Source organism: Drosophila willistoni, unplaced genomic scaffold (genome assembly GCF_018902025.1).
Source record: "Drosophila willistoni isolate 14030-0811.24 unplaced genomic scaffold, UCI_dwil_1.1 Seg164, whole genome shotgun sequence".
Lineage (NCBI taxonomy): Eukaryota > Metazoa > Arthropoda > Insecta > Diptera > Drosophilidae > Drosophila > Drosophila willistoni.
In genome coordinates, this window is record NW_025814124.1 from 87,050 (window position 1) to 108,144 (window position 21,095).

The 21,095-nt window shown below is 46.9% G+C and overlaps 1 protein-coding gene across 1 annotated transcript; it reads right to left on the reverse strand.

The window, feature by feature from the left end:
- Positions 1-816: 816 nt before the first annotated feature.
- LOC124460925 lies at positions 817-20,069 on the reverse strand. Its single transcript, XM_047012518.1, has 2 exons — positions 20,018-20,069; positions 817-1,717 (listed from the first exon to the last, which is right to left on the reverse strand). The coding sequence occupies exon 2, from the start codon at positions 1,681-1,683 to the stop codon at positions 817-819; it is 867 nt and encodes a 288-aa protein (XP_046868474.1). The 5' UTR covers positions 1,684-1,717; positions 20,018-20,069.
- Between the last annotated feature and the right edge of the window lie 1,026 nt (positions 20,070-21,095).

Genomic DNA, 21,095 nt, shown 5'->3' on the forward strand with positions numbered 1-21,095 from the left:
ATTGAGCATGACTTCTTTATTCCATAGACTTTGCATGTGTGTCCCAAGTATGAGATGGACTTTTTTTCTAGAATTTCTGTGTCAAAATGTACCTTTTCCCAGGTACCGTAACTGTTATAAGATAAATCTAAAAAAATCAATATTAATAATTATTTTGAAACTTTTTCCATTTAACTTAAAAATAACTCTTATTTTTGATTTTTAAAATAAAACTCGAAAATAACTTTTATTTTTGGATTTTTATTTTTTCCCTCAACCCATAACTGTTATTTTTGAAAAAAGAAAAATAAAAATCATTTGTAATTTATATATAAAAAAAAAAAAATTATAAAAATCATTTAATGATTTTTATTTTTTTTTTCTCAAAAATAAAAATCATTGCTGACTCAATTTGAATTATTAATAGTTTTTTTTTTCAAAAATACACATCCAATCTGAAAAAATTTTTAAATTTCGAATTCCAACTTTAATCGTTTGATAATTGTTTATGTAGGGGGGTCGAACTTTCTTCTGGTTTGGGGCAGCTAGATGAATTTTCCCTTTTTCCTCTTTTCTCCCAGTAAAGTGTTGACACGCAGAGTAATTTCACTTCACTTGTATGTATATTCAGCTATATAATTCAACTAAAACTAGCTTACTTAAGAGCAGGGCACCAAGCCCCGCTTGGAGCGAAGTGTGGGAGTTCTTTTGTGGGGAGAGCGATGGTCATCATCGGGAGAGCGGCGCGAGGTGAAAGCTTCCGCCTCCTTTAACCCTTGTGTTGCCCGGTTGGGCATAAACATGCTCCCCCCTTGCAGGAGTGCAAACCCAGGCAGTCTAACGGCACGCTCCGGACAGGGTCCAGCCAAAGACTGTGCGCATCGCAATTGGCCGCCCGCCAACCCCGGGTAGACTCCCCTCCAACATGACCTCCGTGATCACATCCGCGCCCAGGACCAAAGACACTGACGACGGTCGGTAGAACGTATCCTCCGCCATTACGATGCACTCGAACTTTTTGGCGATCTGCGGGTCCACCGGAGCGCTTGGAGTGCGGCAGCACAAGCCATCGACCACCTTCAGGATCGCCTCCAATCGCCATCCTTCACTGATTGGGGACCGGATCACTGCTGCCACCGCTTTCTCTGCCCCTATATTGACGGCTGTCAACTTAAAGGCCGTGGCCAGTGACGTCGCCATCGACGATACCGCAGAACAAGGGTCCACCAGGGCCTTCACGTCGAAGGTTTTTCCCCCCGTCTCAAGACGCACCATCGCCGTGGGCATCAGATGCGGATTGCGGTGCTGCAGCAGTGTGGTCAAGGTCAGTTTTGGATCGGAGGCTGGCGTTGGTGCGACCCTTCGTCTGGAGGACTCGGGGGTGACTCGGCGTACGACGGAGCTGGGAGTGCGTCGACGTGGCTGTTCATGGAAGTGGAGCAGCGTGTGGTGATCCTCCTCACATATTCGGCACTTATCACCGCTTAAGCAGCTTCCTCCGGAATGTTGGTGGGCCAGGCAATTGGCGCAGTACTTATTCGCAAGCACTGCCCTCATCCTCTTCTCCACGTTCAGCCGCAGGAAGCGACGGCATCGCTTCAGAGGATGGATTCCGCGACAGACTCGGCAACGGAAGGACTCAGTTCCTCGCGAACATCTGCGCTCCTCTTTCGATGCCTGTACTGAACGCGGTCTCGGAGCCATGGAAACGGGATCTAGGTTGACGAATATCAGGAAGCTGCCGGGACAAATAATGAAGAAAGCGGATTAATGTAAGACGATAGAATACACATATTACTACTGGCAGCTCGGCCCTTCTTAATTGGGAGGAAGGACCAAGTGCTGGACGCTACTGTAGTTTTACGTAATGGGTTTGAATTCTTTCTTCTGGAGGTAGAAAGATCAACTTTGCAACGGGACGCTTCACAATACCGCGAGCGGTAAGACATTGCCGTCACTGCCAGGGTGTGTTTGGTGGATTCGCCCGAGACGCCATTCATTAAATGGAAGATTGTCGTCTTTGAGTACCACCAGATCGCCCACTTCAAGATTTTTAGAAGGGAATCGCCACTTATTGCGCTTATGTAGCTCCTTCAGATACTCGTCTTTCCATCGGGTGCAGAAATGCTGACTCACGGCCTTCAGACGCTGCCACCGGTTAATGATAGACGGTACCTGATCCTTGATTTCAGGTTCCGTCACGGATAGCAATGGACTTGTAGAACAGAGTTTTAAAACTCTTAACTCCAGCCTCCCACAACCCTCCCATGTGTGGTGCCCCGGGAGGGATGAAATGCCAGGACAGATTCTGATGGCTGTAGTGGGATAATATTTTCTGCTGGGTAGAACTGGCTGGGGACACCCTCGCCTCGATACAAAGCGAGCGAATGCTGCCAGAAATGCTTCGGTACTCAAATCCAACGTTGCTTCAAGGTGAATGGCTTTGGTGGAAAAGCAAACAAAGACACACACATATCCCTTTGATATGCGGCAAGCGCGGCCGGTGAAACTCTTGATGTCGAAAGGACCTGCGAAATCTATCCCGGTGGTCGTGAAAGGACGTGCGAAAGTAGTTCGCTGGGCCGGAAGGGGGCCCATTAGCTGTGATTGCAGCCTTCTTTTGTAAATCACACAGACTTTGCATGAATTGACCACCAATTTTGCTAGATTCCGCAGTCTTGGAATCCAGTATCTCTGTCGGATGAGACGGACTACCAGTTGGCTGCCCCATGGAGAGAGATCTGATGCGTGAAAAGCACCAACAGCCGGGACAATGGACTTACTACTGGCAACAGAATGGGGTTACGCTCATCGTAACTAAGGGCCGCTGCTTGTTGCACGCGCCCACATGTTCGGATCACACCTGATGAGTCAATGAAAGGATTCAAATTGAGAATGGTGCTAGACGTGGGCAGAGATTTCTTCTGCTGTAGACACCGATGTTCCGTCGGAAAGTAATCATGCTGAGTGACTCGGATCAACGCCTGGAGTACTTGATTGATCTCGCTAGAGGTCACCTCCCGGAGTAATCGTTTGGAAGTTTACGACACCTTCTGCCGAAACGGATCACATATGCTATCACTCGTAAGGCACGTGCCAGATTGGAAAAACGAGATAGTATCTCGTTGGCTGGCTTAGCGATCGCGACGTGGACCTTCACTACCCGATTCTCCAAGGTAGTGTCTAGTGGGAGTGGTGTCGCTCGCCGCCAGGACTTGTGTACAAGTTCCTGCGCACTCAGGCCGCGGCTAGGGAGATCTGCTGGATTGTCCTCTGAACGAACGTGATTCCTTGGGGCGTCATTTGTTGCCGTCACAATTTTTGCTACCCGATTTGCGACGGTGGAATCTGACCAATAAAAAGCCTCAGCATTATCAACTGGAAGTTGCGGAAGAACTGCAGCTGCCAGTTCAGCTAAAAGTGTGGCTCCGCATAATTCAAGGCGGGACAATGAAACCGTTTTAACCGGAGCTACTCTAGATTTCGCTGCAAGAAGGCAGCATGATATGCCTTGGTCATTGCTAACGCGCACGTAAATTGCGGCACCATAAGCCCGCTGTGACGCATCGCAAAAATAATGGAATTGGATGTCGGAATTTGGGTCATGAAGAACCCATCGTGGAATTCAGATCTGGTTAAGGGAGGAGTAGCTCTTTGTAAAATCCTGCCACCTGTGATGGAGTTCACTGGGCAATTGATCATCCCACCCTAGCTCTTGTAGCCAAAGCTCTTGCATAAACACCTTGGCTTGAATCACAAAGGGAGCCAGCCAGCCAGCCAGCGGGATCGAATAACTTGGCGATCTGCCCGAGGACTTCTCACTTAGTATAAGCTGACTTGACATCTTGGGGTGAGATGACAAAATAAAACTCATCCGTAGTCGCTTTCCATCGGATTCCCAGTGTTTTCGCTGTGCTAGCCTCTTCGATATCGAGAAAATCAGCATACAGTAAATGACTTTTTGGAATGCAACTGAGCACGCTCTTCACATTCGATGTCCACTTGCGCAAAGGAAAGCCAGCTGAACCAAGAGCGTCTTGAAGTTCATTGACCATTGCGATTGCCGTTGCTTCATTATGAGCCCCTGCCAGGACATCATCGACATACATATAGGACTTGATAATATCGCTAGCCAAAGGAAATTTGGATTGTACATCACTTGCGAGTTGCTGAAGTACTCGGATGGCTAAGAACGGAGCACAGTTAATGCCAAACGTGACGGTATTCATCTCGTAATCACCAAGTTGCCCCTCTTTATTTCGGAACAGGATCCTTTGAAATGGCGTATGGATTGGATCGACCATAATTTGGCGGTACATTTTTGTGATGTCGGCATTGAAAACTACTCGGAAAAAACGCCACTTGAGAATCTGAGTAGTGAGATCGGACTGAAGTACCGGACCAGGGTAAAGTATGTCGTTGAGACTTACTCCGTTGGTGGACTTGCTAGAAGCGTTAAAGACTACCAGTACCTTTGTTGTGGTGCTGTCGGGCTTGAAAACCGCATGGTGTGGCAAATAAAAATTGTTATTAGTGCCGTCAAATGGAACCTGACGCATGTGGCCCAAGTCCAAATATTCTTGGATGACGGCGTCATACTCAGTTTTTGCCGGAATATTTTTAAGGAGCCGGCTTTCGTTTTTTAGGAACTGAGCCAATGCCCCTGGTCTGGAATGACCAAGGTTGATGTTGGTTGGATCTCGAAACGGAAGTGAGACCGTATATCTTCCCGAAACATCTCTTCTTGTGGTCTTCTGGAAATTGACGTCGCAAACAGAGTCAGAATCTTCTACCGGTTTGCCAGGTAGATCCTCCACCTCCCAAAACCTTGTGAGAAGAGTTTCAAGTCCCTCCTCTCTCCTAACAGCGACCCCCGTGGTGAACGCGGCACATGAACTAACGGGGACCCCTTGCAACGGGCCTGAAATGACCCAACCGAATCTCGTCTCTTGAGCCATTAAAGATCCGCACACTTCGGTCTGGATGCCGGAAAGAGTCACCGCTCAATGCCAAGAAGTAGATCGATCTTTGCCTTTAATCTGAAGGAGGGGTCGGCTAGAGGAATATTGGGCGTTCCTTCCAGTGTGGCTTGGGCTATCGTACATGACGGCAAATCATCAGCAACTTGGGACAAGACAAAAGCTTCTATCTCTATCTGGACTGGAGGTCCATGCGATGACCGATTGCATATGTGACAGACCTTCAAGGTTCTATTGACCTTTCCGTTAATGCCTGTCACTTCGGCCCTGACAGTTTGGAATGGTAACTTCATGAGTCGGAACATTCTTTCGGATATGAAATTGGCTTCCGAAGCCGGATCTAATAGCGCCCGTGAAGCATAAGTAGTGCCCTTGTGCCAAAAGTCCACAATGGCTGTACCTAGCAACTTATCTCGTGAGGACCTTGCCTCAGAGGTAAAGTAAGTCCGGACGATATTGTGCGAACTGGGCTGAGCTGGGACCGGCGTTGGATTATTCTCCGGTCGGGCGTCCTTGTGCAAGAGCGTATTGTGACGCCCCTTGCACGCGAAGCAATTGTGCTGACTCGGACAATCTTTTACTTGATGTTCTCTTGCGAAACAGTTCAGACAAAGGGACTTTTTCTTTATGTATGCCACCCTCTCTGGCACCGTCATCTGAAGGAAGCGGGGACATCGACGCACGGGGTGATTCTCCTTCATACAGAGATCACAGGATTTTGGTTTGGTGGTCACCTTGGCTTCAAATGTATTAGCCTTTGGGTGGCTGGAAGCGGATTTCGTGGAGGTTTCGGTGTGGGAACCGAAATAGCCATTGCAGTTGTATTTTCCACTGCTTCGAGCGTACGGAACCTCTCAGTGAGGAAATCGTCCATCATTTGCCACTCTGGAATGGCAGTCTTGTCTCCCAGAGATTGTTCCCATAATGAAAGGGTATTCTTTGGCAATTTGATGGAACAGAAAAATACGAACATGCCTCCCCAAGTGGTTACAGTGGCCACAGTGCTCAAAAGCGCGAATGGATGCCTGCAGAGCATTCTGATGATCCTGTAATGCTTTTCCGGACTCATGGGAAATTTGAGGCAGGTCAAGAAGTGCTCGGAATTGGCTGTTCACGATAAGTCGCTTATTTTCGAAACGCTGTTTGAGTGCATTCCATGCCGTTTCAAAACCATCATTTGTAAGCGGGAATTTTGCTACAATGAAGTTGGCTTCACCCCTCGTTTTCGCTAGGAGATGGTACAGCTTTTCAACGGGGGAAATTCGCGAATCGCTTATGTAGATGGCTGTAAACAAGTCACGGAACGTGGGCCATTTTAAGTAATCTCCCGTAAAGACTTCTGTGTCAATGGGTGGCAATCGACAGCCTCGTTCTGCTGGTGCAGAGGTAGGCGCATGACGGTTCGGAGGAGAAGGAGCAGACCCTTCATGGATAAGCTCGTTTAATCGAGCCGTGCATCGCTCGTAAACTTGATAGCATTTGTCATATTTAGCTTGGATGGCTAAATCTTCAGAGTTATCGTCTTTACCATCTGTGAGTGCCTCGCATTTCTCATATTCCTGCTCGACCTTCTCCCACAACGCTTGAACTCGATCACGACGGACTTGAAGCGTAAATACGCTGACCTCGGACAGTGAAGTGACGTGGGTGTCGACTTCAAACTGAATTAGTTTATCGCAAATGGAAACAAACTTCTTCAAAGCCATGGTGGAAACAGCTAAAACCCTTTTGGTTTCGGACCGAGTGACTCTTGGGGCGGTTACCAAAATCTGTGGAAGTGGTACCAATGATTTGACCTCTTTTTGGCTTGCTCGTCGTGGCTCTGACGTGGCTTGCTGAAAAGTCGTGCTCGATGGTGCGGACGTGAGAGTTAATGGACTAGAGAGGGTCTGAAATGCTCAAGAAGGAGGAGTAGTAGGGCTGGTACTCCTCTGGCGCTGACCTGGAGCAGCAATTGAGGATTTGCTCGGGGCTGCAGTGTTCTAAGCTGCTTTCCCGTCCTTTGACGGGCTCGTGCTCATAACCCCAGCGAGTGGCGGTTATAAAGTGGTGAGCTGGTTTGGCACGGCTTGAAAATTAGCCAAAAAGACCAACTGGAACGTTTGGGAAAAACTGGATCACTACCTATTTAAAGACTACCCTTTAAAGAACGGCTTTGAAACGCCTTGAAATAAATTGATAATCCAGAAAACGAGCTGGTACGTTTGGAATGACTTGGAACACTGCCAAAAAAAACCATAGGAGCGGCTTGGAACACCTTGGAATTCAAATATAACTACAAATATGCGACTTGGAACGGGTGGAAACACTTTGGAATTGAAAAAGAACCAAAGATACGACTTGAAACGAGTGGAAACACTTTGGAATTGGAATCTAACTCCAAAGATACGACTTGAACCGCTGTAAATACATTGGAATTGAAATAGAACCAAAGATACGACTTGAAACGCGTGGAAGCACTTTGGAATTGAAATAGAACCAAAGATACGACTTGAAACGCGTGGAAACACTTTGGAATTGGAATCTAACTCCAAAGATACGCCTTGGAACGCGTGGGAATACTTTTGAATTGCAATATAACTCCAAAGATGCGACTAGGAACGGGTTGAAACACTTTGGAATTGAAATAGAACCAAAGATATGACTTGAAAACGCGTGGAAACACTTTGGAATTGGAATCTAACTCAAAATATACGACTTGGAACGCGTGGGAATACTTTGGAATTGGAATCTAACTCCAAAGATACGACTTGGAACGCGTGGGAATACTTTGGAATTGAAATAGAACAAAAGATACGACTTGAAACGCTTTGGAATCAGAATAAACAAAAGCGCGGAACACATATTTTTAATAATTAAATATTATTCGATTTTTCCTCAACGTGACCCTTCAACATATATACCCCACAAAGTGCCTGCCAACCTAGGGTATACAGCACAGCTACTTTTGGTCGTTTGCTTTGTGCCGGTCTTTGGCACATGAGCTTGCAGCTGTGCTGGTATACTGCAGTTAAGCGGTACTTATGTATGCACGTATGTATGTATGTATATAGGCTGCAAGGGGTAGCGGGATTTTGTTCGCGGTGATGGAAAAAATATATTTGAGTGCGAAAAAATTAGAAATTTTTGTGGAATATATGTATTGTAAACACCTATTTATTAAGTAAAAATGATAAAGATTAGTTTGTATTGGTCGGATTTAATCTTTGGGTTTTGGGCAGATGCAACTTGCTCGTTGCATCGCCGGAAGAGAAGAGAGACGCCGTTTCTCAACCTATCGAGGACTTATCGCTAACAATCGATACTTATTACTAATAATCGATACTTATTTCTAACAATCGATACTTATTACTAACAATCGATACTTATTACTAACAATCGATATATGCATGAGTATTTAACAGACTTTAAATAATTGGAATCTTACAACTCGGCCGTCCGGACGAGGAATCGACCTCGATTCCAATTGGTAACAACGGAGGGGGGTAAATAGGAATCTTAAGTGGCTGGTGTCGCCTTTGTTTGGCTATCAGAAGTGCAATCTTGATCAGGGGCAACCCATAGCTTTAATTTGGAGGCTTCTAGGACACCATCATATGGTAGTTGGGTGATTTGGGAGCCCTCTACATCCCGGATAACATATCGGTCATTCGGAAGTTTTTTATGAACCACATACGGACCACGATACCGCCTGATAAGCTTTTTGTTCGTGCCTGCCGAAGTATCCATATTCTTAATAACTACGAAATCCCCCTCCTCAAAACTAACGGCATGGAGGTGATGCTTCGAATAATATTCCGAATTATATTCTTGGGACTTAACAATGTTACGGAAGGCTAATCTCCGGACGTCTACCTCTGAGGCATCGACCTCCTCCGTTCTCTCACCCAACCGTTCGGTTAGTTCATCTACTACCACACCTCGTTGTTCAACACCGAATAGAAGTACGGAAGCGGCAAATTTGGTTGTGGAGTGGACGGAGTTATTCAATGCAAACTCTATGTTCGGCAGTTGTTGGACCCAATCTGCGTGGTCCACAGGTTCCGTCAGTTTACCCAACATGGGGCCCAACACACGGTTAACCCGCTCGACTTGGCCGTTGGCCCGGGGTGAGGCAGTGGCATTCAGCACATGAATTATATTATTGGCCTTCAGAAATTCTTCAAACTCGGAGGAAGTAAAGCAGGTACCTCGATCACTGATGATTCGGCGGGGTCTACTGTAATTTGCGAAATACTGAGATTCTAATGTCTGGCATACTTCACGTGAATTAGTCGTGGCGGCAGGGTACAGCTTCACAAATTTGGTGAAAGCGTCAATGACAACCAGAAGATACTTTTTCTTAGAACGTATGGACGGAAGGGGGCCCAAATGGTCAATGTGGACGGTATCAAACGGAAGGGGCACTTTCGGAATGCTATGTAGCGTGACACGGTGGTCCGAAGCGGACGCGGAGTAGTCCGTTAATGCCTGTCACTTCGGCCCTGACAGTTTGGAATGGTAACTTCATGAGTCGGAACATTCTTTCGGATATGAAATTGGCTTCCGAAGCCGGATCTAATAGCGCCCGTGAAGCATAAGTAGTGCCCTTGTGCCAAAAGTCCACAATGGCTGTACCTAGCAACTTATCTCGTGAGGACCTTGCCTCAGAGGTAAAGTAAGTCCGGACGATATTGTGCGAACTGGGCTGAGCTGGGACCGGCGTTGGATTATTCTCCGGTCGGGCGTCCTTGTGCAAGAGCGTATTGTGACGCCCCTTGCACGCGAAGCAATTGTGCTGACTCGGACAATCTTTTACTTGATGTTCTCTTGCGAAACAGTTCAGACAAAGGGACTTTTTCTTTATGTATGCCACCCTCTCTGGCACCGTCATCTGAAGGAAGCGGGGACATCGACGCACCGGGTGATTCTCCTTCATACAGAGATCACAGGATTTTGGTTTGGTGGTCACCTTGGCTTCAAATGTATTAGCCTTTGGGTGGCTGGAAGCGGATTTCGTGGAGGTTTCGGTGTGGGAACCGAAATAGCCATTGCAGTTGTATTTTCCACTGCTTCGAGCGTACGGAACCTCTCAGTGAGGAAATCGTCCATCATTTGCCACTCTGGAATGGCAGTCTTGTCTCCCAGAGATTGTTCCCATAATGAAAGGGTATTCTTTGGCAATTTGATGGAACAGAAAAATACGAACATGCCTCCCCAAGTGGTTACAGTGGCCACAGTGCTCAAAAGCGCGAATGGATGCCTGCAGAGCATTCTGATGATCCTGTAATGCTTTTCCGGACTCATGGGAAATTTGAGGCAGGTCAAGAAGTGCTCGGAATTGGCTGTTCACGATAAGTCGCTTATTTTCGAAACGCTGTTTGAGTGCATTCCATGCCGTTTCAAAACCATCATTTGTAAGCGGGAATTTTGCTACAATGAGGTTGGCTTCACCCCTCGTTTTCGCTAGGAGATGGTACAGCTTTTCAACGGGGGAAATTCGCGAATCGCTTATGTAGATGGCTGTTAACAAGTCACGGAACGTCGGCCATTTTAAGTTATCTCGCGTAAAGACTTCTGTGTCAATGGGTGGCAATCGACAGCCTCGTTCTGCTGGTGCAGAGGTAGGCGCATGACGGTTCGGAGGAGAAGGAGCAGACCCTTCATGGATAAGCTCGTTTAATCGAGCCGTGCATCGCTCGTAAACTTGATAGCATTTGTCATATTTAGCTTGGATGGCTAAATCTTCAGAGTTATCGTCTTTACCATCTGTGAGTGCCTCGCATTTCTCATATTCCTGCTCGACCTTCTCCCACAACGCTTGAACTCGATCACGACGGACTTGAAGCGTAAATACGCTGACCTCGGACAGTGAAGTGACGTGGGTGTCGACTTCAAACTGAATTAGTTTATCGCAAATGGAAACAAACTTCTTCAAAGCCATGGTGGAAACAGCTAAAACCCTTTTGGTTTCGGACCGAGTGACTCTTGGGGCGGTTACCAAAATCTGTGGAAGTGGTACCAATGATTTGACCTCTTTTTGGCTTGCTCGTCGTGGCTCTGACGTGGCTTGCTGAAAAGTCGTGCTCGATGGTGCGGACGTGAGAGTTAATGGACTAGAGAGGGTCTGAAATGCTCAAGAAGGAGGAGTAGTAGGGCTGGTACTCCTCTGGCGCTGACCTGGAGCAGCAATTGAGGATTTGCTCGGGGCTGCAGTGTTCTAAGCTGCTTTCCCGTCCTTTGACGGGCTCGTGCTCATAACCCCAGCGAGTGGCGGTTATAAAGTGGTGAGCTGGTTTGGCACGGCTTGAAAATTAGCCAAAAAGACCAACTGGAACGTTTGGGAAAAACTGGATCACTACCTATTTAAAGACTACCCTTTAAAGAACGGCTTTGAAACGCCTTGAAATAAATTGATAATCCAGAAAACGAGCTGGTACGTTTGGAATGACTTGGAACACTGCCAAAAAAAACCATAGGAGCGGCTTGGAACACCTTGGAATTCAAATATAACTACAAATATGCGACTTGGAACGGGTGGAAACACTTTGGAATTGAAAAAGAACCAAAGATACGACTTGAAACGAGTGGAAACACTTTGGAATTGGAATCTAACTCCAAAGATACGACTTGAACCGCTGTAAATACATTGGAATTGAAATAGAACCAAAGATACGACTTGAAACGCGTGGAAGCACTTTGGAATTGAAATAGAACCAAAGATACGACTTGAAACGCGTGGAAACACTTTGGAATTGGAATCTAACTCCAAAGATACGCCTTGGAACGCGTGGGAATACTTTTGAATTGCAATATAACTCCAAAGATGCGACTAGGAACGGGTTGAAACACTTTGGAATTGAAATAGAACCAAAGATATGACTTGAAAACGCGTGGAAACACTTTGGAATTGGAATCTAACTCAAAATATACGACTTGGAACGCGTGGAAACACTTTGGAATTGGAATCTAACTCCAAAGATACGACTTGGAACGCGTGGGAATACTTTGAAATTGAAATAGAACAAAAGATACGACTTGAAACGCTTTGGAATCAGAATAAACAAAAGCGCGGAACACATATTTTTAATAATTAAATATTATTCGATTTTTCCTCAACGTGACCCTTCAACATATATACCCCACAAAGTGCCTGCCAACCTAGGGTATACAGCACAGCTACTTTTGGTCGTTTGCTTTGTGCCGGTCTTTGGCACATGAGCTTGCAGCTGTGCTGGTATACTGCAGTTAAGCGGTACTTATGTATGCACGTATGTATGTATGTATATAGGCTGCAAGGGGTAGCGGGATTTTGTTCGCGGTGATGGAAAAAATATATTTGAGTGCGAAAAAATTAGAAATTTTTGTGGAATATATGTATTGTAAACACCTATTTATTAAGTAAAAATGATAAAGATTAGTTTGTATTGGTCGGATTTAATCTTTGGGTTTTGGGCAGATGCAACTTGCTCGTTGCATCGCCGGAAGAGAAGAGAGACGCCGTTTCTCAACCTATCGAGGACTTATCGCTAACAATCGATACTTATTACTAATAATCGATACTTATTTCTAACAATCGATACTTATTACTAACAATCGATACTTATTACTAACAATCGATATATGCATGAGTATTTAACAGACTTTAAATAATTGGAATCTTACAACTCGGCCGTCCGGACGAGGAATCGACCTCGATTCCAATTGGTAACAACGGAGGGGGTAAATAGGAATCTTAAGTGGCTGGTGTCGCCTTTGTTTGGCTATCAGAAGTGCAATCTTGATCAGGGGCAACCCATAGCTTTAATTTGGAGGCTTCTAGGACACCATCAAATGGTAGTTGGGTGATTTGGGAGCCCTCTACATCCCGGATAACATATCGGTCATTCGGAAGTTTTTTATGAACCACATACGGACCACGATACCGCCTGATAAGCTTTTTGTTCGTGCCTGCCGAAGTATCCATATTCTTAATAACTACGAAATCCCCCTCCTCAAAACTAACGGCATGGAGGTGATGCTTCGAATAATATTCCGAATTATATTCTTGGGACTTAACAATGTTACGGAAGGCTAATCTCCGGACGTCTACCTCTGAGGCATCGACCTCCTCCGTTCTCTCACCCAACCGTTCGGTTAGTTCATCTACTACCACACCTCGTTGTTCAACACCGAATAGAAGTACGGAAGCGGCAAATTTGGTTGTGGAGTGGACGGAGTTATTCAATGCAAACTCTATGTTCGGCAGTTGTTGGACCCAATCTGCGTGGTCCACAGGTTCCGTCAGTTTACCCAACATGGGGCCCAACACACGGTTAACCCGCTCGACTTGGCCGTTGGCCCGGGGTGAGGCAGTGGCATTCAGCACATGAATTATATTATTGGCCTTCAGAAATTCTTCAAACTCGGAGGAAGTAAAGCAGGTACCTCGATCACTGATGATTCGGCGGGGTCTACTGTAATTTGCGAAATACTGAGATTCTAATGTCTGGCATACTTCACGTGAATTAGTCGTGGCGGCAGGGTACAGCTTCACAAATTTGGTGAAAGCGTCAATGACAACCAGAAGATACTTTTTCTTAGAACGTATGGACGGAAGGGGGCCCAAATGGTCAATGTGGACGGTATCAAACGGAAGGGGCACTTTCGGAATGCTATGTAGCGTGACACGGTGGTCCGAAGCGGACGCGGAGTAGTAGATACACTTGAGGCAATTTTTAATGTAATTGTTAACATAAGACTTCATACACGGGAACCAGTAATGCTTCTTGATCTGTGCACAACATTTCTCCGTGGCCATATGGCCAAGCTTCTCGTGCACTACTCGTATGACATGATTTATCATTTCGGAAGGGACATAAAGTTGGGGTACACTCGTCGAGGACAGGCGGTACACTACTCCATCTCGCAGTTCGAAATCCGCTATCTCATATTTCTCTAACTCATCTCGGAGTTTGACAATCTCAGGGTCCCGGTTCTGGGTTAACTGCAGTTGGAAGTCAAGGTTTATATCGTCAACGTATGCGGCAGTTTCTATTCTACTTAGAGCATCAGCATGGGGCATACCAACCCCCGAGCGGTATACAATCGTGTAGTTATAGTTTTCCAACAGCAGGGCCCAGCGAGCAATCTTGGCGGAATGTCCACCATTTCTCAGTGTCAGCGCAAGGGAATTACAATCGGTCACGATTTTGAACGGGATGAACTTAAGGTACGTCTCAAAACGTTTTAAGGAATACACTATAGCTAACGTCTCTAGCTCATAACTGTGCAGTTTCGATTCAGCGGCGGAGGCCATCTTAGAGAAGTAGGACACTGGGTGTAATTTACCGTCTGTTTGTTTCTGGAGGAGCACAGCTCCGAAACCAATTGAACTAGCATCGCAGTGTAACTCTGTTTCAGACTTCGGGTTGTAAATAGATATCACGGGGGATTCGATCAATTTCAACTTCAGTGTTCGGAAGGCTTCAAGGCATTCATCGGAGAAGACATAAGGGGTATCTTTTCTTAACAATCGGGACAGCGGACACGCAATCTTAGCGAAACCTGATACAAATCGGCGGAAGTATGAGAATAGGCCTAGGCAACGCTCTAATTCCTTGCTATCCCTTGGAATGGGCAAATCCCGTATCGCCTGAATATGAGCTGGTTTAGGCGTGATACCGGCGGAATTGGCTAAGTAGCCCAAGTACTCTAGTTCCCTATACGGCCCAAAACGGCATTTCGTCAGCTTCAGGCATAGCCCGTTCACTCTTAACACATACAATATTTCCTTCAGAATCTCAAGGTGGGTTTCAAAGTCATGCGACGCGACTAGAATGTCGTCCATATATATCACCAGTTGACCTCGGTTTATAAATTCCTTAAGGACAAAATAAACGAATCTAGCGAACACGGAAGGGCCATTACAAAGTCCGAAGGGCATGCGTACATATTCAAACTGGCCATCAGGGGTTACAAAGGCAGTATATTTGATTGAGTCTGGGTGCATTTTCACATGGTGGAAACCGTTCTTCAAGTCCAAGATAGTGAAGAATGATTTGCCACCCAGATGTTCAATGCAATCATCTAACAGAGGAATCGGAAAATGATCTCGAACTGTAATTTTGTTCAACGGGCGGTAATCTACACACTTTCTTAGGGTGTTGTCCTTTTTGCGTACAGGGACAATCGCGGCAGCGTAAGGGGAACTACTGTGGCGAATAATGCCAGCTTTCAAGAGATCGTCACAAATCTCACGCACCTCGATGCGTTCGTGGTGCGACAGACGGCGGGGGCGGCAGAAAATCGGAGTTTGGCTAGTCAATTCTATTTTCATCTCATAGTTCATGGACTTGATTAAATCTGGATCAACTTGTACATACGAAGTGGAAATAATAGACTTAAGGGCTGCGGTTTGCTCTTCCCGTAACGCGGGCTAGAGCTATAGATATCAAAGTCTAATTCACTGACAGCAGGGAGCTCAATGGAATTTATCGCCATAAGTGCATCGTTCAATGTTTCCGAAGGTACAGCAGAAGTTTTCGGAAGGGGAGAATCAGACAACAATTCGGCAGGTACAATCTCCTTCCTATCACACGGCAGTATCACTCTCTTTTCCATAAATATGTCAAAGGACTTCAGAACAGCAGTAAGTTTTGGATTTATACATTCAGTCGGTTTATTCATGAGTATCAACGATTCTTTTTCATATTCTCGTTCCTTCAGTTTACAGAGTCTAATATTAATTTTATACAGAAGATCTCTACCTATAATCATCGGCAGTTCGGTTGCTTGGTTCGTCAGGACTTCAAACGTATGTATTGTCTGTGTGTTGCGGAGGCGAACACTACACTGGACTTGGCCTAAGGACAGAAGTTAGCTATTTCCTAAACCACGGCAGTTCAATGTACGGGGGCTAAGACGGCAGTTGGAAGGGACTTCAGATTGACGGATAAAACTCTTTGGACTGCCCGAATCCAGGAGGGAAAACATATCTATAAATTTCCTATCTTGCACTTCATCACAAACAAAAGCAACACTCACCAGTTGTAAATGGTCTAGTCGATCTCCCGCTTCCTCAGCGGCGGCGGCAGTGATATTGGTGGCATTCCCAATTCGAGACGGGCAGTTTTTGTAGCTGTGGCCCACTATGCCACACTTGAAACATGAATTCGGAGGTCTCATTGGTTTGGGGCATTGACTCTTGTAATGCCCCCATCCTGAGCAGTTGAAACATCTGGTCTCACTCGTGACGGTGCCTGACGATTTGTTTCCAGGCGCCACGGCAGTTGTTGTTGGCTGCGCCTTCACACTATTGCTTTGTCTGGAGGCAGCGGCCAGCATACGGAGGCGCTCGTAGCGTTCCAGTAGGGGCTTCAGTTCAGCCATTGTCCGAGCTGAGTACAGCATGCCGACTCGAGTAGAGTTGTCCCGCAGTCCATCAATGATCAGGTCGACCAGCTCGTTCTCCGGAATCGAAGCCTTCATGGCAATCTCCTGCATCTCGATTGCGAATCTTAAACATCCCTCGCCTGCCTTGATGTGCCGGCCACGCAAAGCGTGGTACACTTCCTCGATGCTACACGAGCGTCCAAATTCTCGCAAGAGGATTGCCTTCAATTCTTCGTAGCTGTGCACCGATACCGTGCGCAGCAGCACCGCCGCCGTACCTTCCAGCATACGACAGCATGCGACCAACCGTAGGCGGTCGTTCAACTGCAGAATTTCAAATGCGTCTTCCAGATCGTTCAGCCATTTCTTCACATCGTATGCGGTATCCGCTGAAAATCGAGCCACAGACTTGCTGCCTCGGTGCTTGGGATTCGTCAATCCCCTGCTGCAGTTTGCGGATTTGATGCTGTAGCTGTAGCAACTCATGTTGTTTCTGTAGCGTCACCAGTTGCTCATCCAGGCTGGGGGAGGCGGAAGTGGCCGATGTGATGGCGGCCGCGGCAGTCGATACGGAGGGCACTAAAGCGGGCATCTCTTCCCATGGGTCCGCGTCGGGACCAGTGGCGGGGGCGGCGAGAGAGGCCGCAGCCCGCATGGCAGACATATAGTCGGCGGGTACAGCAGTGGCAGCGGTGGTGGCAGCGGGTACAGAAGTGGCAGCGGCGGTGGGTACAGCAGTGGCAGCGGCGGTGGGTACAGCAGTGGCAGCGGGTGCAGCGGCGGTGGTTACAGCAGTGGCACCGGGTGCAGCGGCGGTGGGTACAGCAGTGGCAGCGGGTGCAGCAGTGGCAGCGGCGGCAGGTACCGTAATGGATGCGACAGCAGCGGCGGCGGGTACAGCGGTGGCAGCGGCGGTGGGTACAGCAGTGGCAGCGGGTGCAGCGGCGGTGGGTACAGCAGTGGCACCGGGTGCAGCGGCGGTGGGTACAGCAGTGGCAGCGGGTGCAGCAGTGGCAGCGGCGGCAGGTACCGTAATGGATGCGACAGCAGCGGCGGCGGGTACAGCGGTGGCAGCGTCGGTGGGTACAGCAGTGGCAGCGGGTGCAGCGGCGGTGGGTACAGCAGTGGCAGCGGGTGAAGCGGCGGTGGGTACAGCAGTGGCAGCGGGTGCAGCAGTGGCAGCGGCGGCAGGTACCGTAATGGATGCGACAGCAGCGGCGGCGGGTACAGCAGTGGCAGCGGCGGCGGGTACAGCAGTGGCAGCGGCTGCAGCGGCGGTGGGTACAGCAGTGGCAGCGGGTGCAGCGGCGGTGGTTACAGCAGTGGCAGCGGGTGCAGAAGTGACAGCGGCGGCAGGTACAGCAGTGGCAGCGGGTACAGCAGTGGCAGCGGGTGCAGAGGCGGCAGTCTGCAGAGGTGGCCTGTAAGCGGAGGACACCGCAGCGGAGGGTACAGCAGGGGCGGGTGCGGCGGCAGCGGTTACAGCAGGGGCGAATATAGCCGCAGCGGGGCCGGCAGGGGCGAGTATGGCGGCAGTTGGCACAGCAGGAGCGAGTGTGGCGGCAGTTGGCCCAGCAGCAGCGGGCCCGGCAGAGGCGAGTATATCAGCAGTTGGCCCAGCAGCGGCGGGCCCGGCAGGGGCGAGTATATCAGCAGTTGGCCCAGCAGGGGCGAGTGTGGCGGCAGTTGGCCCGGCAGGGGCGAATGTGGCATCAGTTAGCCCGGCAGGGGCTCGTATGGCGGCAGTTGGCCCAGCAGCAGCGGGCCCGGCAGAGGCGAGTATATCAGCAGTTGGCCCAGCAGCGGCGGGCCCGGCAGGGGCGAGTATATCAGCAGTTAGCCCGGCAGGGGCTCGTATGGCGGCAGTTGGCCCAGCAGCGGCGGGCCCGGCAGAGGCGAGTATATCAGCAGTTGGCCCAGCAGCGGCGGGCCCGGCAGGGGCGAGTATATCAGCAGTTGGCCCAGCAGCGGCGGGCCCGGCAGGGGCGAATGTGGCATCAGTTAGCCCGGCAGGGGCTCGTATGGCGGCAGTTGGCCCAGCATCGGCGGGCCCGGCAGAGGCGAGTATATCAGCAGTTGGCCCAGCAGCGGCGGGCCCGGCAGGGGCGAGTATATCAGCAGTTGGCCCGGCAGGGGCGAGTGTGGCGGCAGTTGGCCCGGCAGGGGCGAATGTGGCATCAGTTAGCCCGGCAGGGGCTCGTATGGCGGCAGTTGGCCCAGCAGCAGCGGGCCCGGCAGAGGCGAGTATATCAGCAGTTGGCCCAGCAGCGGCGGGCCCGGCAGGGGCGAGTATATCAGCAGTTGGCGCAGCGGTTCTCGGTACTGCAGCGGTAGTCACAGCAGTGGGTGCACTAACAGCGGTGGGCGTGGAGGCGGCCGTCCTAGATGTGGAACGTGTGGCGTGCCGTGTCCCGAAATATGTATTCTTTCGGGTGGTCATCCCACTTCTGAGTTGTAAACACCTATTTATTAAGTAAAAATGATAAAGATTAGTTTGTATTGGTCGGATTTAATCTTTGGGTTTTGCGCAGATGCAACTTGTTCGTTGCATCGCCGGAAGAGAAGAGAGACGCCGTCTCTCAACCTATCGAGGACTTATCGCTAACAATCGATACTTATTACTAACAATCGATACTTATTTCTAACAATCGATACTTATTACTAACAATCGATACTTATTACTAACAATCGATATATGCATGAGTATTTAACAGACTTTAAATAATTGGAATCTTACAGTATGGATATGTATATGAGTATCAATATGTAAAATTTTATGTATGGAAAAAAATATGTATATGTATATGGATATGAATATATATATGTAAAATTTTATGTATGGAAAAATATGTATATATATGTATGTGTATGGATATGTAAAATGTTGGAGTATATATATATGTATTTAAATTTTTTTTTTTTTTTTTTTTTTTAAATATGAAAATATGGAATGGAGATATGCAGAGGTGTGAATGGATCGGATTTCTTTATATAAATTAATTTTTTTTTTTTATACATTCTTTTGCTGTGTCTAACCGATATCCCCCAACTTTATAGGGTGTCGCGGGACACCAGAAATGTCTAAGTGTGGCTTTTATACGTGAGAGGGTGGTTCACTTTCGTTTTTTTTTTTTAAATCTTTATTAGTTGTATTGAAAATTTTCTTCTCTTCGTTGGAACCACCTTTCACTGCGCGCACACTTTTCCCAGGAGCGGACTGTATTTGCACAAAACCTTTATTTTTGGATTTAATGTAGCACTTGATAAATTTGTAATTTTTTGTCACATTCACACACTCTGCTTGCATATATATATTTTATATGTAGGAGATCACTTTTAATTTCGTAGGTTTGATTCACTGCATACATACACACATATGTGTTAATATTTTTTTGAAATTGCGAAAAAATATATATTAAAAATAGGCAAATAAAATATGGCGCCTTATATACTTGGCCTATATATGCCAAAGTGCGAGGAAAAAAAACTTGAAGTGGGCGAACCAATATGGCGCCTTATGTACTGGACACATTTGTATATATGTATGAAAATTTGGGGACCAAAATTTTCTCTCCTTTGAGGAGGAAAAATTTGCGCGAAAGTAATTTTACTTGGATCAAGGGCAACAATTATATGTATGTTAGTATGGGTACGGATGCTCGAGGCATGTACATGTACTCATATACCTATAATTTGGAAAAAATTACTTAGCTTGAAATATGGATGAAATTCCACCGATGCTAATGGTTCGAGAGGATCTTAGTATCCGGCTCGAAGGACCAATTGTTTATGTAGGGGGGTCGAACTTTCTTCTGGTTTGGGGCAGCTAGATGAATTTTCCCTTTTTCCTCTTTTCTCCCAGTAAAGTGTTGACACGCAGAGAAATTTCACTTCACTTGTATGTATATTCAGGTATATAATTCAACTAAAACTAGCTTACTTAAGAGCAGGGCACAAAGCCCCGCTTGGAGCGAAGTGTGGGGAAATTTCACTTCACTTGTATGTATATTCAGGTATATAATTCAACTAAAACTAGCTTACTTTAGAGCAGGGCACCAAGCCCCGCTTGGAGCGAAGTGTGGGGAGTTCATTTGTGGGGAGAGCGATGGCCATCGTCGGGAGAGCGGCGCGAGGTGAAAGCTTCCGCCTCCTTTAACCCTTGTGTTGCCCGGTTGGGCATAAACAATAATAATCCTATTAATAATTCAAATTGAGCCAGCAATGATTTTTATTTTTGAGAATGATTTTTATTTTTGATTTTTATAATTTTTTTTTTATATAAATCACAAATGATTTTTATTTTTCTTTTTTCAAAAATAACAGTTATACGTTGAGGGAAAAAATAAAAATCAAAAATAAAAGTTATTCTTGAGTTTTATTTTAAAAATCAAAAATAAGAATTAAGATTGAGGGTTTTTGTAACAATTATTACATAGATGATTTTTTGGAAAATTTTTTGGGAAATAATAATTATTTTCGGTCCCTGCTTATTCCATATCCCTTTACCCCCTCCTTTTGTTTGTATAACATCTGTGGTCGAAATATGTAAGGAAAAAAAACAATAACATCAACATCAACGCCTTTTCGTTTTTCCGCCTTTTTGTGCTTTTTTCAGCCAGGACAATTCGCAGACATTTCTTTTTCTAATATCTACTCAACTTCACTCACATACACACACACACCCAAGCATATATTTACGCATACAAACATATACACACATAGACGAAGTATTCTGCGACAGTTCATTGTACTCTTCTGTTTTTATACTCTTGCAAAAGAGAGTTT

Excerpts from the sequence above, each read along its gene's own strand:
- LOC124460925 (XM_047012518.1), bottom strand. The coding sequence starts at position 1,683 with ATGGCTCCGAGACCGCGTTCAGTACAGGCATCGAAAGAGGAGCGCAGA.